The sequence below is a fragment of the Elephas maximus genome, chromosome 26, assembly GCF_024166365.1.
Source record: "Elephas maximus indicus isolate mEleMax1 chromosome 26, mEleMax1 primary haplotype, whole genome shotgun sequence".
NCBI classification, from domain to species: domain Eukaryota; kingdom Metazoa; phylum Chordata; class Mammalia; order Proboscidea; family Elephantidae; genus Elephas; species Elephas maximus.
In genome coordinates, this window is record NC_064844.1 from 35,647,542 (window position 1) to 35,663,062 (window position 15,521).

The 15,521-nt window shown below is 41.8% G+C and overlaps 1 protein-coding gene across 3 annotated transcripts in view; it reads left to right on the forward strand.

Annotated features, from left to right (window-relative positions):
• Positions 1–11,806: 11,806 nt before the first annotated feature.
• The window catches only part of MEMO1 (mediator of cell motility 1), a 130,745-nt gene continuing 127,030 nt past the window's right edge, over positions 11,807–15,521 (forward strand). Inside the window, exons 1-2 of one of the 3 annotated variants that reach the window (XM_049870408.1) lie at positions 11,807–11,937; positions 12,620–12,697. In XM_049870408.1, the coding sequence (XP_049726365.1) occupies positions 12,637–12,697 (61 nt within the window). In that variant the 5' untranslated portion in view covers positions 11,807–11,937; positions 12,620–12,636. Of the gene's footprint in view, positions 11,938–12,289; positions 12,698–15,521 lie in introns of those variants that run through there. The other 2 variants (XM_049870411.1, XM_049870410.1) reach the window with 2 other exon arrangements.

Consider the following 15,521-nt stretch of genomic DNA (forward strand, 5'->3'; position numbering starts at 1 on the left):
TACTTTAGTTTTTGTTCTGTATTTTACATGATTGAATTGCTTTCGCAGATGACTTTATTGTGTCCTAGAATGCTGCAGAGTTTTGCAAGAGTGAAAATACAGCAGAGTCAAGTAAAACACGACAAGTATCTCAGCCAGTTTTTCTCTGTGTTGTCACTGGACTTCTCTGAGGGTGGGATCTGGGCATCTTCATTTTTTAACAAACATCACAGGTGACTCTAATGTGCAATAAAGTTGGAGTACTGATGTAAGCATTGCAAAGGGTATACAATATCCTCCAGTGCTATCAACTTTTACACTAACAATATAATAACTATCAGTTTTTGCAACCCTACTATGTGTCAAGCATAGTACTATTATACTTACTTTCTGATACAGCAGCTCTGCAAAGAAGATATTATTATTCCCATTTTGCAGATGAGGAAGCAGACTTGGGGAGGTTAAATGACTTGCTCCAGGACCATACTGCTGGTAAGTGCTTGAATGGGAATTCAAATCCAGTTCTATTGAAGTGTTGCTGGTAGCTAAGTGAGACGTACTTGTGCAGCTTGACTTTACTACTTCTCTTAGGTATAAAAAATTGCAGCCAGTTGTTTTTTTTGGGGGGGAGTGTGGGGGGAGTTTGCTACCTTTGTCGCCTCCTAAGAAATCAAGATAACTCAGTCAAGATAACTACCAGCTGAGAAAATTATCTGAAGAGAGCTACGCAGAAAAACATTCATTAGAGGAGTGGTTTTCAACTGGGAGTTGTTTTGCTCTCCCCACACCCCACATTTGGTGATGTCTAGAGACGCAACTGGAGTGGGGTGGGTCCTTTTGCCGTGTAGTTGGTAGAGGCTAGAGAGGTTGCTAAACGTGTTAAAAGCACACTTGACAGCTCCCTGCCCCAATAATTATCCAGCTCAAAATGTCAGTAGTGCCAAGGTTGAGAACCCCTGCATTAGAAGCATACTAAAGACTTGTCTCCAAGCTAAAAATATTAATGCCTTTGTAAAGTTAGAAATTAAGAATTTAGTGCTGATGAGTTATGTCTTACAGTTCTCTTTATGTCAGTAAAAATTTACTTCAATAGGATTGACTCTTGGGGAGGTGATATTAATAGTTTTTATATTGCAGATCTATGTATTTAGTAAAAACCTGGGCCTATTCGGGGAGTCCTGGTGGCATATTGGTTAAGAGCTTGGCTGTCTCATAAGTTAATCCACTCCAGTCTTTTTGGTGATATTTTAATATCTGGATAAGTACTAGTTAGGTAATCTCTTATTAATTATATAGGGAAATCCTGGTGGCGTAGTAGTTAAGAACCAGGCCTGCTAACCAAAAAGATTGGCAGTTCAAATCCACCAGATTAAAAAAAAAAAAAAAAAATGCTCCTTGGAAACTATGGGGCAGTTCTGCTCTGTCCTATAGGGTCGCTATGAGTCGAAATTGACTTGAAGGCAATGGGTTTTGTTTTTATATAGATAACACATAATACACACATACCTGGTCCCTGAAAGCCTGATTGAACTTGGGATAGAGCCGGGGCTGGTGAATTAGGCAAAAGCTCTAAGGCATTCTGATACACAGTTGTGGTTACGGACCACTTAAAGAAAAAACAACCAGTTGCCATCAAGTTGATTCTGACTCATGGCAATCCCACGTGTGTCAGAGTAGAACAGTGCTCTACAGGATTTTCAGTTCTATGACCTTTCAGAAGCAGATTGCCAGACCTTCTGAGGCCCCTCTGGGTAGGTTTGAACCACGAACCATTATTTATAATTTTAGTTTTGGAGGTATAAGTATGTGGCAATCTACTTAGTGCTGCATTACTTCTAACATTCTATTGAGTTATTTCCGACATAGGGCTTAATTTTACTCAGTCCTGAATTTGATACTTTTTGAAGTAAGGGCTGAGAATAGGCATGTCTTTTGCTGGCAGTCCACATGCCACTTACTGAGTACATACCATGTGCCAGGCACCATGTTAAATACTTTACATGGATTGTCATTTAATCCTCACAACCATTTTTAGATGAGGAAGCTGAGATTTGGTTAATTTACAGAGGTAGCAAATTAGGGACAGGGATTTAAACCCAGCCTGCTTGTGTAGAAAACTAGTTGTCATCGAGAAGATGCTGACTCACGGCGACCCCATGTATTTCAGGGTAGAACTCTGCTCTTTAGGGTTTTCTGTCTTTTATTTATTTTTGTTGTTGAGAATATACACAGCAGAACATACACCAATTCGATAATTTCTACATGTACAATTTAGTGACATTGATTACATTCTTCGAGTTGTGCAACTGTTCTCACCCTCCTTTTTTGAATTGTTCCTCCCTTATTAACATAAACTCACTGCTGTCTAAGTTTCCTTTCTAATCTTTTGAGTTGCTTTTGTCAATTTGATCTCACCATAGGGCTTTCAATCGCTGATTTTTTGGAAGTAGATCTTCAGGCTTTTCTTACAAGGTGCCTCTGGGTGAACTTGAACCTCCAGCCTTTCAGTTAACAGCAGCCAAGCGTGTTAACCGTTTGCCCCAACCAGGAGCTCCTGCTTGTGTGGACACTCTGCTTAATGTGATATTTATTACCTCTCAAGTGTGTGGAAAATTTCAGTTTGTCCTTATGTGTGTGTAGTAGAAGCTGCCTTACATGGCTGGTAATTGAAAAAATGTGTCAAAGTAGGGAATCATAAAGAACACATTATAAACAATTTTTTTTAACTTAAAGGACACTATATAGGTAGTAATTTTATTTGTCTTTTTGGGGTATGTTTTCCTTGATTGGAATTCTGCATTGTCATTCTTCCACCAACCACACCTATACTGCATGGTCTACAAATTTCAGTTTCAGATATTTTGAAAAGTGGAGCACGATCTTAGACATTTAAGAAGTAATTTGTAGAATCCTAGGTTGTTCTTGTGATTTTTTTAATCCAGTTTTCAATCATCTTGTTTGCCTCTGATTTCAGTTATTTTTATTGTCTTTCCAAAGCATTCAACCTGTTTTTTTGTACAAACACCTTTTTCATCATGTGTTTGTGTATCATTGGTTTGTGTAATATTTAATTGAATTATATAATGGCAATACATAGTTCAACTGGTATAAATAGGTTTGAGAACACAATTGACCTTTATTACCCATATCACACTGAGAGGAGAGAGCAGTAGTATGAGTTTCCTAAAAAGAGTAGTCTACTAGCTTTAAGAGTTTTGCCTGTGGTGGGCATTTTTCAGTGTATTTTATGAAGGCACTTATTCCAGTAAGGTGGTTAAACGGAAATGAGTTAAGAAGGCTTCTACTGTACTTTGGTAAGTGAGATAATTTATGTGAGCTAGCGACTACAGAAACAATTTCTACCCTTTGACCACTAATTTAATGGGGAAGGTAAGATATTGTTTAGTCTACAAATATAGAAATAGAGTGAAAAGTACTATATTGAACTGAGTTCTTGAATCATGGTCAGGTGTGGGTTGGTGGGAGGACCACTAGAGTAAATCGGAAATGCAGGTAGTCCTGACTTAATGACGGGATTCTGTCCCAGACGACTTTGTCATAAGTCAGTTCTGATGTAAGTCGAATACTCCCCCCCCTTTTTTTTTCTTTAGTTTTCATTATTATTGCCTTTTATTATCAGCATATTTATAAATCCAATCTTTGGTTTTGAACATCTGTGAGTAAACATCTGAGAATAACATCAGCAAATTATGTGCTGCAACATTGTACTTAGTAGCTACTACTAACGATAAGATGTACAAAAAAAGAAGGATGACCGTTAAGTGCGTTTTGTCGTAACGTGAATATGTTGTAAGCTGGAGACTACCTAGATTCCTAGAGGAAATAGAGACTTTGAATTCAAAAATAGAGAAAAATAGTTTGGATAGAACTATGTGATTCTGATGATTCAATGAGAAGGATATTGAACCTTTGTTTCAATTTCATGTAGGTGAAGTGGGACTTTAAGATTGATAACTTCCTGTTAGAAATAGGATAGCATAAAATACCATAACCAGATATTTCCCTGGGCTGAATTCCAAAAAGGCATTACTAAATTGGAGATCTGACACATATTATTAAGTTGTAGAAAGAGGGACAAGAGATGAGAGCCATAGGTGGCTATGACTGAGAATCTACTTGTTTAAAAATCTCTGCATTTAAATCAGGAAAGAAGAAAAGCAATATAGTAGCAGAAAATAGGTCACCAGAGATAAAAGGGGCAGTTGGTAATGAAAAAGAATTGCCTTTTTAAAAAATTCTTGTCACCCTTTAACAAAAACTTTATATTTTTGCCTCATTTCATTTCTAACACTCCTAAATAATAATTGTATGAGAATATAAGTGCATGCAAATATAATTATTCATTTTTATACAAATGGTAGCATACTTTACATATTGTTCTGCAATTTGCTTTTTTCACTTAATGTACTTTGGAGCTCTTTCCATATCGTGTACTTTTTAATGAGTCTATATGGATAGCTGTGGCCTAATTTAGTAAGTCTCATATTGATGGACAGTTTGGTTTGTTTTTAGTCTTTTGCTAGTACAGACTGCTGCAGTGAATAGCTGACATGCTGTTTCAGAGTGTATGTGCATTAATGCTGGGTTCAGGGACTAGTGATGCCTTCTTATTTCTTGAAGCTGTACTTCATAAGGACTGTCTCTTAATGAAAATTTTTTCCTTGCTTCCTACCATGAATGTTTATGGAATGTCAAACCTGAATCACACTGGTGAATATAATGGAGATTGTTAAAATAACATGAATATCGTACAGTATTGCCAAATAAGTTTCTTTTGGGATATAGAGTAAATACTTTACATTATGTGGATCTGCTCTTATTTAGGGAGAAGGGTAAGAGAATAGCTTCAACTAATTTCTTTTAAGAGTTTATCCTTGAATGTTGTTATTGTCGTTAGGTGCCATTGAGTCAGTTCCGGCTCATAGCGACCCTACGCACAACAGAACGAAACAGTGCGCAGTCCTGCGCCATCCTTACAATCGTTGTTATGCTTGAGCTCATCGTTGTAGCGGCTGTGTCAATCCACCTCGTTGAGGGTCTTCCTCTTTTCCACTGACCCTGTAGTCTGCCAAGCGTGATGTCCTTCTCCAGGGACGGATCCCTCCTGACGACATGTCCAAAGTATGTAAGACGCAGTCTCGCCATCCTTGCCTCTAAGGAGCATTCTGGCCGCGCTTCCTCCAAGACAGATTTGTTCGTTCTTTTGGGAGTCCACGGTATATTCAATATTCTTCTCCAACACCACAATTCAAAGGCATCAACCCTTCTTCGGTCTTCCTTATTCATTGTCCAGCTTTCACATGCATATGATGCGATTGAAAATACCATGAGTTGGGTCAGGGGCACCTTAGCCTTCAGGGTGACATCTTTGCTCTTCAACACTTTGAAGAGGTCCTTTGCAGCAGATTTGCCCAATGCAATACGTCTTTTGATTTCTTGACTGCTGCTTCCATGGCTGCTGATTGTGGATCCAAGTCAAATGAAATCCTTGACAACTTCAATCTTTTCTCCATTTATCATGATGTTGCTCATTGGTCCAGTTGTGAGGATCTTTGTTTTATGTTGAGGTGCAATCCATACTGAAGGCTGTGGTCTTTGATCTTCATGAGTAAGTGCTTCAAGTCCTCTTCACTTTCAGCAAGCAAGGTTGTGTCATCTGCATAACGCAGGTTGTTAACGAGTTTTTCTCCAATCCTGATGGCCCGTTCTTCTTCATATAGTCCAGCTTCTCGTATTATTTGCTCAGCATACAGATTAAATAGGTATGCTGAAAGGATACAGCCCTGATGCACACCTTTCCTGACTTTAAACCAATCAGTATCCCCTTGTTCTGTCCGAACAACTGCCTCTTGATCTATGTAAAGGTTCCTCATGAGCACAATTAAGTGTTCTGAAATTCCTATTCTTCGCGGTGTTTGTTATGATCCACACAATTGAATGCCTTTGCATAGTCAGTGAAACACAGGTAAACATCCTTCTGGTATTCTGTGCTTTCAGCCAGGATCCATTTGACATCAGCAATGATATCCCTGGTTGCATGTCCTCTCCTGAAACTGGCCTGAATTTCTGGCAGTACCCTGTCGATATACTGCTGCAGCCGCTTTTGAATGATCTTCAGCAAAATTTTGCTTGTGTGTGATATTAATGATACTGTTCTATAATTTCCACATTTGATTGGATCACCTTTCTTGGGAATAGGCATAAATATGGAACTCTTCCAGTCAGTTGGCTAGGAAGCTGTCTTCCATATTTCTTGGCATAGACGAGTGAGCACCTCCAGCGCTGCATCTCTTTGTTGAAACATCTCAGTTGATATTCCATCAATTCCTGGAGTCCTGTTTTTCGTCAATGCTTTCAGAGCAGCTTGGACTTCTTCCTTGAGTACCATCGGTTCCTGATCATATGCCACCTCTTGAAATGGTTGAATATTGAGAATTCTTTTTGGTATAATGACTCTGTGTATTCCTTCCATCTTCTTTTGATGCTTCCTGCATCGTTTAATATTCTCCCAATAGAATCCTTCACTATTGCGACTCGATGCTTGAATTACTTCTTCAGTTCTTTCAGCTTGAGAAACACCGAGCGTGTTCTTCCCTTTGGTTTTCCATCTCCAGCTCTTTGCACATGTCATCATAATACTTTGTCTTCTCGAAAGGCCCTTTGAAGTCTTCTGTTTAGTTCTTTTACTTCATCAATTCTTCCTTTTGCTTTAGCTGCTTAATGCTCAAGAGCAAGTTTCAGAGTCTCCTCTGACATCCATCTTGGTCTTTTCTTTCTTTCCTGTCTTTTCAGTGACTTCTTGCTGTTTTCATGGATGATGTCCTTGATGTCATTCCACAACTTGTCTGGTCTTCGGTCACTAGTGTTCATTGTGTCAAATCTGTTCTTAAGATGGTCCCTAAATTCAGGTGGGATATACTTAAGGTCCTATTTTGGGTCTCGTGGACTTGCTCTGATTTTCTTCAGTTTCAGCTTGAACTTGCATATGAGCAATTGATGGTCTGTTCTACACGGCCCCTGGCCTTGTTCTGACTCATGATATTCAGCTTTTCCATTGTCTCTTCCCACAGATGTAGTCAGTTTGATTTCTGTGTGTTCCATGTGGTGAGGTCCATGTGTATAGTTGCCGTTTATGTTGGTGAAAGTAGGTATTTGCGATGAAGAAGTCGTTGGTCTTGCAAAATTCTATCATTCGATCTCTGGCATTGTTTCTATCACCAAGGCCATATTTTCCAACTACTGATTCTTCTTCTTTGTTTCCAACTTTTGCATTCCAATCTCCAGTAATTATCAATGCATCTTGATTGCATGTTCGATCAATTTCACACTGCAGCAGCTGATAAAAATCTTCTATTTCTTCATCTTTGGCCCTTGTGGTTGGTGCGTAAATTTGAATAATAGTCGTATTAACTGCTCTTCCTTGTAGGTGTATAGGTATTATCCTATCACTGACAGCGTTCTACTTCAGGATAGATCTTGAAACGTTCTTTTTGATGATAAATGCAATACCATTCTTCTTCGAGTTGTCATTCCCAGCATAGTAGACTATATGATTGTCTGATTCAAAATGGCCAGTACCTGGCAGCCTACTTCTGAAAAGCATTAGCCAGTGTAAACATCCTTGAATAAGGTAGCCAAAATAGGGTAGACGTGGGGAATATTGCTGGTATATACTCAGAGCTTTCTAAAGAGACAATGGAAGATTCTCTAACCTTCTACTTTAATTGATATTGTCTTTGCAGAGTTTGAGCAGTAAGAAAATTCCTCTGGGGAAAGAAGTGTGTAACTGAGCATTTTAATAGGGAGGAGGCTTAATTTTAAATTAGATTACTAGGTTGGAATGAGACCTACTATTGTTGCTACAATAGCAGAGGATAATGATAACACATAGTTATAAAGAATAGCTTATAAAGAATTTTCACATACCATACTAAATGATTCTTACGGCAAGCTTGCTTGTGTTTGACAGATGAGAAAACTGAAGCTTGAAAAGATTAAATTACTAGATGCGCAGGGTCATACAGTTTATAAGTGACAGAGCCAGGACTCAAATGTGCTTTTCTGACTTGAAGGGCTTGAAATAAGAAGCTTTCATTATATCTAGTCCCCTCAAACCCCCAGGAACAAAATTTGCAATAATTAACTACAAGAGCAGTCACTATATCAACAGTTCTGATATTTTCTTTTCTTAAACTTTACAGTGGTTGAAATATTTACTGTTCCACCAATTATCACTGAATTTTAGTACTCCAGGAACAGTCCTATGGAATCAGAGCTTCAGTCCTACTTTTTCTGGAATTCCTAAATGGCATATTCATTTATTATTTTTTTGCATGTTGTTAGGTACTGCCGAGTTGGTTCAGACTGAGTAACCCTATGTACTCTGTGTACGACGGGAGAAAACACTGCCTGGTCCTGTGCCATCCTCACAGTCTTGTTATGCTCGAGCCCATGGAGGCATTGTGTCAGTCCATCTTATCGAGGGTCTTCCATTTCTTCACTGATCCTTTACCAAGCATGATGTCCTTCCTTCTCTAGGGACTGATCCCTCCTGATAACATGTCCAAAGTATGTGAGATGTAGTCTCAACATCCTTGCTTCTAAGGAGCATTCTGACTGTACTTCTAACACAGATTTGTTCATTCTTTTAGCAGTCCATGATATATTAAATATTCTTTGCCAACACCATAATTCAAAGGCGTCAGTTCTTCTGTCTTCCTGATTCATTTTCTAGCTTTCGCATGCACATGAGGTGACTGAAAACAACATGGCTTGAGTCAGGTGCACCTTAGTCCTCAAAATGACATCTTTGCTTTTTAACACTTTAAAGAGGTCTTTTGCAGCAGATTCGGCCAATGCAATGCATCGTTTGATTTCTTGACTGCCGCTTCCATGGGTGTTTAAATTGTGGATCTAAGTAAAATGAAATCCTTGTCAACTTCAATCTTTTCTCCATTTATCATTACTTTGCTTATTGGTCCATTTGTAAGGATTTCTGTTTTCTTTATGTTGAGGTGTAATCCATACTGAAAGCTGTGGTCTTTGATCTTCATTAGTAAGTGCTTCAAGTCCTCTTCACTTTCAGCAAGCAAGGTTGTGTCATCTGCATATCACAGATTGTTAATGAGTCTGCCTCCAATCTTAATGCCCTGTTCTTCTTCACAGAGTCCAGCTCCTCAGATTATTTACTTAGCATACAGATTAAATAGGTATGGTGAAAGGATACAACCCTGACGCACACCTTTCCAGACTTTAAACCATTTAGTATCCCCTTGTTCTGTTCGAATGACTGCCTCTTGACCTATGTATAGGTTCCTCATGAGCACAATTAAGTGTTCTGAGATTCCCATTCTTCACAATGTTATCTATAATTTTTTATGATTCACACAGTCGAATGCCTTTGCATGGTTAATAAAACACAGAAAACATCTTTCTGGTATTCTCTGCTTTCAGGCATGATTGGTCTGACATCAGAAATGATATTCCTGGTTGTACGTCCTCCTCTGAATCTGGCTTGAATTTCTGGCAGTTCCCTGTTGATGTACTGCTGCAGCTGCTTTTGAATAATCTTCAGCAGGATTTTACTTGTGTGTAATTTTAATGATATTGTTCGATAATTTCTGCATTTGGTTGGATCACCTTTCTTTGGAATAGGCATAAATGTGGATCTCTTCCAGTTGGTTGGCTGTTTTCCAAATTTCTTTGCATAGACGAGTGAGCATTTCCAGCGCTGCATCCATTTGTTGAAACATCTCAATTGGTATACTGTCAGTTCCTGGAGCCTTATTTTTCACCAGTGCCTTCAGTACAGCTTGGACTTTTTCTTTCAGTATCTTCCGTTCCTGATCATATGTTACCTCCTGAAATGGCTGAATGTCGACCAATTCTTTTTGGTGTAGTGACTCTGTATTCCTTCCGTCTTCTTTTGATGCTTTCTGTGTTGTTTAATATTTTCCCTGTAGGATACTTCATTATTGCAATTTGAGGTTTGAATTTTTTCTTCAGTTCTTTCAGCTTCAGAAATGCTGAGCGTGTTCTTCTCTTTTGATTTTCTAACTCCAGGTCTTTGCACATGTCATTATAATACTTTATTTTGTCTTCTCGAGCTGCCGTTTGAAATCTTTTTTTCAGCATACTACCTTAATATTTGGACAGGATAGTAGTGAAGTGAGATGGTAAAGGTTGAGTAAAAAATGAAAGTGGAAATTTTAGCCTAATAACAATGTAGAAAATGGTGTGAAGGAGTGTTCCAGAAATTGACTAGGCTTTAGGTCTGGGCTTTCACACAAACTCCTAGGGCTCGACGGTAAAAAAAGTGAGAAGGAGGGAACAGAGTTGAGAATAGCCTCTGTCTTAGTTATCTACTGCTGCTATAATAGAAATACCACAAGTGGAGGGCTTTAACAATCATATATTTATTCTCTCCATGTTTGGGAGTCTGGAAGTCTGAATTCAGGGCACCAGCTTCAGGGGAAGGCTTTCTCCCTCTGTTGGCTCAGGGGGAAGGTCCTTGTCATCAGTCCTCCCCTGGTCTAGGAGTTTCTCAGCACAGGGACCCCGGTTCCAAAGATACGCTCTTCTCCCTGTGTTCCTTTCTTGGTAGTATGACCCCCCTCTCCCCTCTGCTTGTTTCTCTCTTTTATATCTCAAAAGAGACTGACTCAGGATATATCCTAATCCTGTAGATTGAGTTCTGCTTCATCAACATAACTGCCTCTAACACTGCCTCATTATCATCATACCCAAAACCCATTGCCATTGAGTTGATTCCAACTTATAGCGACCCTATTGGACAGAGTAGAACTGCCCCACAGGGTTTCCACGGAGTGCCTGGTGGATTTGAACTACAGACCTTTTGGATAGCAGCCATAGCTCTTAACCACTGCGCCACCAGGGTTTTCGATTATCATCATAGAGGTTAGATTTACAACACATAGGGTAATCACTTCAGATCACAGAATGGTGTACAACCACACAATACTGGGAATCGTGGCCTAGCCAAGTTGACACATTCTTGGGGGACACAATTTAGTACATAACAGTCCCTAAAAAAATTATTTCCTAAGCACTAGGGAAACCTAAGCTTGAATAGCCACTAGTCTCCTTTTGTCTCTACCAGGGTCCTGTTTATTGTGAAACTTAGTTGTAAGAGTTTCATAGTTTTAACCCGAAATCTTTTATTGAGGATATAGCAACTTCTCTAACTGGTTTCGGAATGGTCTACTTCATAACACTTTTGCAGAGAACCAAGATAACCCTACTTCGTTGTGATTATTTTATAATTATGTGTAATACTGGAATTTGTAATAAGGGAGGGGTAGAAATAATGTTTTATGTCTTACTTGTCAAGCTCTTTACATTCATCGACTCTTATAATCCTAGGTACACTCCTGGAGTACTGTTATCCCCTTTTTATGGATGAGAATAACTGAGGCTAGCTATATCACACTTTACTTAGGGAGATAAGACACACACCAACATAAATATAACGTGAGACAAGATAAATGTTTACAGTGTAAAAGCCACGATTAGGTGCTATGAGTGGCCCTGTGAAGCAAGTATTAGCATGTACAGGACCCCTTTACTACATGCTTGCCTCAACAAATTAACTTCTTGAGGTGGCCACACAGTTGTATTCATAGGATTGACACCTTGGGGGCGCGAACCCAGAAAGGATTCTGTGGACGGTGGGGGTTACGTGCTGCACATGCACCGTCCAGTCTGAGTGCCCTAGGTGCTCTCCATTTAAGGAAGTTGGCGGGGGGGGGGGGGGAAGGGGGCTGGCCTTGTGGCTACATCCTACACCCCGTGTCCTCACCCTCCCAGCCTCTGCTGCCGCTAAACCCCGGAAAGCGGAGCGTGCACGTTGAGATTCCTCGGTGTGCCTGGCAGCGGCTGCTGGGCATGCTCAGTGGGCAGGACCCGGTAGAGTGGCGAGTAAGGAAGCGTTGGCTCTTTTCCGGCTGTTTTCCCCGGTTCAGGCCCCAACCCTGGGCTTTTGTGTGTGCGGAGCTGCAGCCACCACCGCGGCCTCCTCGCACGGCTTCCGGACCTTAAATGCTGTGTGGCCTGTCCGGTGTCCGCCGTTAAACTAGTAGCCCGGCCGGGAGGCGGAGCGGACGGGGCGGGGCCGGCGGGCGGGCGGGCGGGCCAGCAGGCAGAAGGGCCCTGCCCGGGGTGGGGGTGGGTGCAGGGAGCCCCGTGGGGGTGGGGGGAGGGGCGGGCACGGAGTCACGGGGGTGGGGTCACCGGCTGTGGTTCGGAACAGCCGACTAGGAGGGGAGGGGCCGTGGGGGCGGCCCCGGGGAACCAGCCCCGGTTGGGGAGCAGCGGCGAGTCCGGGGGCCCGGGCCAGGGCTTTCCGGGCTTCGGCGAAGCCGCCGAGGGCCCCATCTTCCGGCGCTTGCGGAGTTTGTGGTGATTGTTGGTGTCACCGCCGCCGCCCCGGCTGCCATCTCCTCCTCCTGGGCCGCCGCCTCCTCCTCTTCCTCCTCCTCCTGGGCCGGGCCGATCCCCTCCCCACTGCCGCCGCCTCCTGGGCCGGGCCGCGGTGTCTCGTCCCCTAGCAGAGCCGCTCCTGCTGCCGTCGCCTCTCCTCATTCATCCTCGTGCACCATAGGCGGCACAGGCACCAAGATGTCCAACCGAGTGGTCTGCCGGGAAGCCAGTCACGCTGGGAGCTGGTACACAGCCTCAGGTAGGGCCCCAGGCCGGCCGGCCGGTTGGTCGGCCCGCCGCCGCCGCCGCCGCCTGGCCCCGCGCCCGGCCGGCGGAGGTCGGCGGCCTGGCCCCCAGGGGACAGGCTGGGACGAGGGTGCGGACGGGCCGCCGGCCACGGTCCGCGTAGGAAGGGAGCGGGCCGGAGGACGGCCTCGCCGCCTCCCCCACTCGGGCGGCGTCCGGCGCGGGCAGCCTGGGTCGGCCGCCCTCAAGCTCGCCCCAGAGTTGGGCGAGTTGCCGCCTCGGCAGTCTCCTCCTGCCCGGGGCCAGGTTCGAGGAAGGAATGTTCCCTGTGCTTCCCGACCCGAGTGTACTTGTCACCTCTCCACGGAGGGGCTTTGGTTCCTCTGGCTCCCGGGAAGTAGGCGGCCGCCACCCCCACCCGGGGAAGGAGTCCCGCTTCTCCCACACCAGAGGAGGGCGACCCTCCGCCCTCTGCCGAGCGAGGGACTTGCTCTCCTTTCCTCCCGCCGGCGAAGCCTGAGGCGCCCTCGACCAAGAGGGTGTTGTCTCCATCTGCACACCTGGTTCTCTTCACCCCTTAACGTGAGAGGAAGTCTTTTCTCCTTTTTCCTCTGACAGTTTGGAAAGAGAGGCACCAAGGTGCTCCGCGCTCTTGAAAGGCTGGGAGTGAAGGATAGTACTTTTTCACGTACTCGACTAGACAAGGTCTCAGCGTGTGAGCTCTGTAAAAGAAGAGCATTCTTCGGGATTTGTAGCTTTGTATGTTGGGGTAGTGCAGAAGTACTGCTGAGAGAGGCTTTGGGTGGCCTCCCAGCTCTTTGTTAGTGTTTTCATTGTTACTGTCATTCACGAACGGGGCAGCTGGAAATGGCATCAGCACTTTTCCAGAGCAGCCTCCCCAGTGTCTAGTCGTTCAACACCAAGCAGCTGCTGGAACTACGTAAGGAACTAGTTTAACAACTGTTTACATACATTTTAGAGTTCCTTATATAAGAGTGTATGGCTTTCCCTTTTAAAAAGCTCTTGTTAGAACGACTGTTTTCTGGGATTATTTTTAGGAGTCACATATTCTGGTATGTTAAAAAAGAAAGTTCCACTGTGATTCCCAAGTCTTCAGTCATTTGGAACTGGTTTATCAACAACTAGACCTAACTTCTTAATGTTGAATCAGATCGTGTTCCCATTGCAAATAATTGGGTTGGATAGTGCTTCTATTTGTGAGAAAACTAAGATTTGGAAGAAAATTAATTTCTCTGAGGTTGCTAAACTGGCTCTTAAATATACACACCTTACTTGCTGAAGATATGCTGTGTCAGGAAAACACAAAAGTATTGTCATGGTTGGATTTATAATTCTTACAGTTAGCTATAGTTTTGTATTAAACAAGTACTATTTTTTTTTTTTTTATGGGTACAGGAAATACCCTTCATGATCCTAAAGTACTTCATAAGCATTTAATCAGTTCTCACAACCTGAGGATATTAGTTAAGCTATTCTGGTTAAACTTATAGAGAAACATGTAGAGAAGTTCAATAATGTGCCCAAGACAATGTCTATACTAAAACAGTGTCAGAACAGCAGTTGAGAAATGGGAGTCCCTTGCTCTTGGGTTTATCCTCCAATCACCAGGCTAGTGTCTTATTAATACTCAGTTTGTCAGTGTAATAGTCTTTCTGGGCTGTAAGTTACTAAGCTTTTTCTTCCATGCTTTGTTATTTAGTTTTCACTTTGATGCTGTCTTTTGGTTTATTTTTGTATTAGTTTTCTGAACCTTTCCATAAATGTTTTAAACTTTTTTTTGAGTTTGCATTGAAATGTGGGCAAATGATTTTAGAGGCATTTTTATAGATTCTTGAACATTTTTTGGGGTAGTAAAATAAGGCATAAATAACACTTTGGACTTGAAAAGTCTTCTTTAGTATATCTTCTCAAATATAAGATGAATCCTTTAAGGTTGTTTCCAGTTCAGAAAATTCTGTGATATAGCTATTTCTAAGCAGTAAGCTAAAATTAACTATTAAAATTTTAAACATCTGTATTTTCTGAAATTCTGAGTGAAATCAATAATGTCATTTTGGTAGCGTGAATTGTCAGAGAACCTTATTAAAAAAAGATCCAGGCTTTGTGTGACTTTGTAAACTTGAGAATAACTGAGGATGAATTTAAAGCAATTTAGTTGTAAAAGCTTATTTTATACTTTTAGAATAAGTGAAGTAAATGTATAGGCAAGTAAACTTTCAGTTGGTCTAGCAACTTCTGAATTTAGTAGTATGCCAGTTTACCCATACTGAAAACATTACCATTGAGAAAATTCTACTAGTATTGTTATTGTAAGGAATAGTAGACAGATGTATTTGTCTACTTCTCCCACAATCCAGTATTCTGTGATTCCTGTACCATTCAGGCTGCGTCCATAGGATTACATCTCTACATAAAGAAAACAAAAATGCTCACAACTGGAATGATAAGCAACATCACGATAAATGGAGAAAATATCCAAGTTGTCAAGATTTCGTTTTACTTGGATCCACAATTAACGCCCATGGAAGCAGCAGTCAAGAAATCAAAGGACGTATTGCAAATCTGCTGCAAAAGACCTACTTAAAGTGTTAAAAAGCAAAGATGTCACTTTGAGGATTAAGGTACGCCTGACTTAAGCCACGGTATTTTCAGTCACCTCATCCATGTGAAAGCTGGACAATGAATAAGGAAGACTGAAGAAGAATTGATGCCTTTGAATTTTGGTGTTGGTGAAGAATATTGAATAGATTAAGGACTGAGAGAAAGAACAAATCTATCTTGGAAGACGTACAGCTAGAATGCTCCTTAAAAGCGAG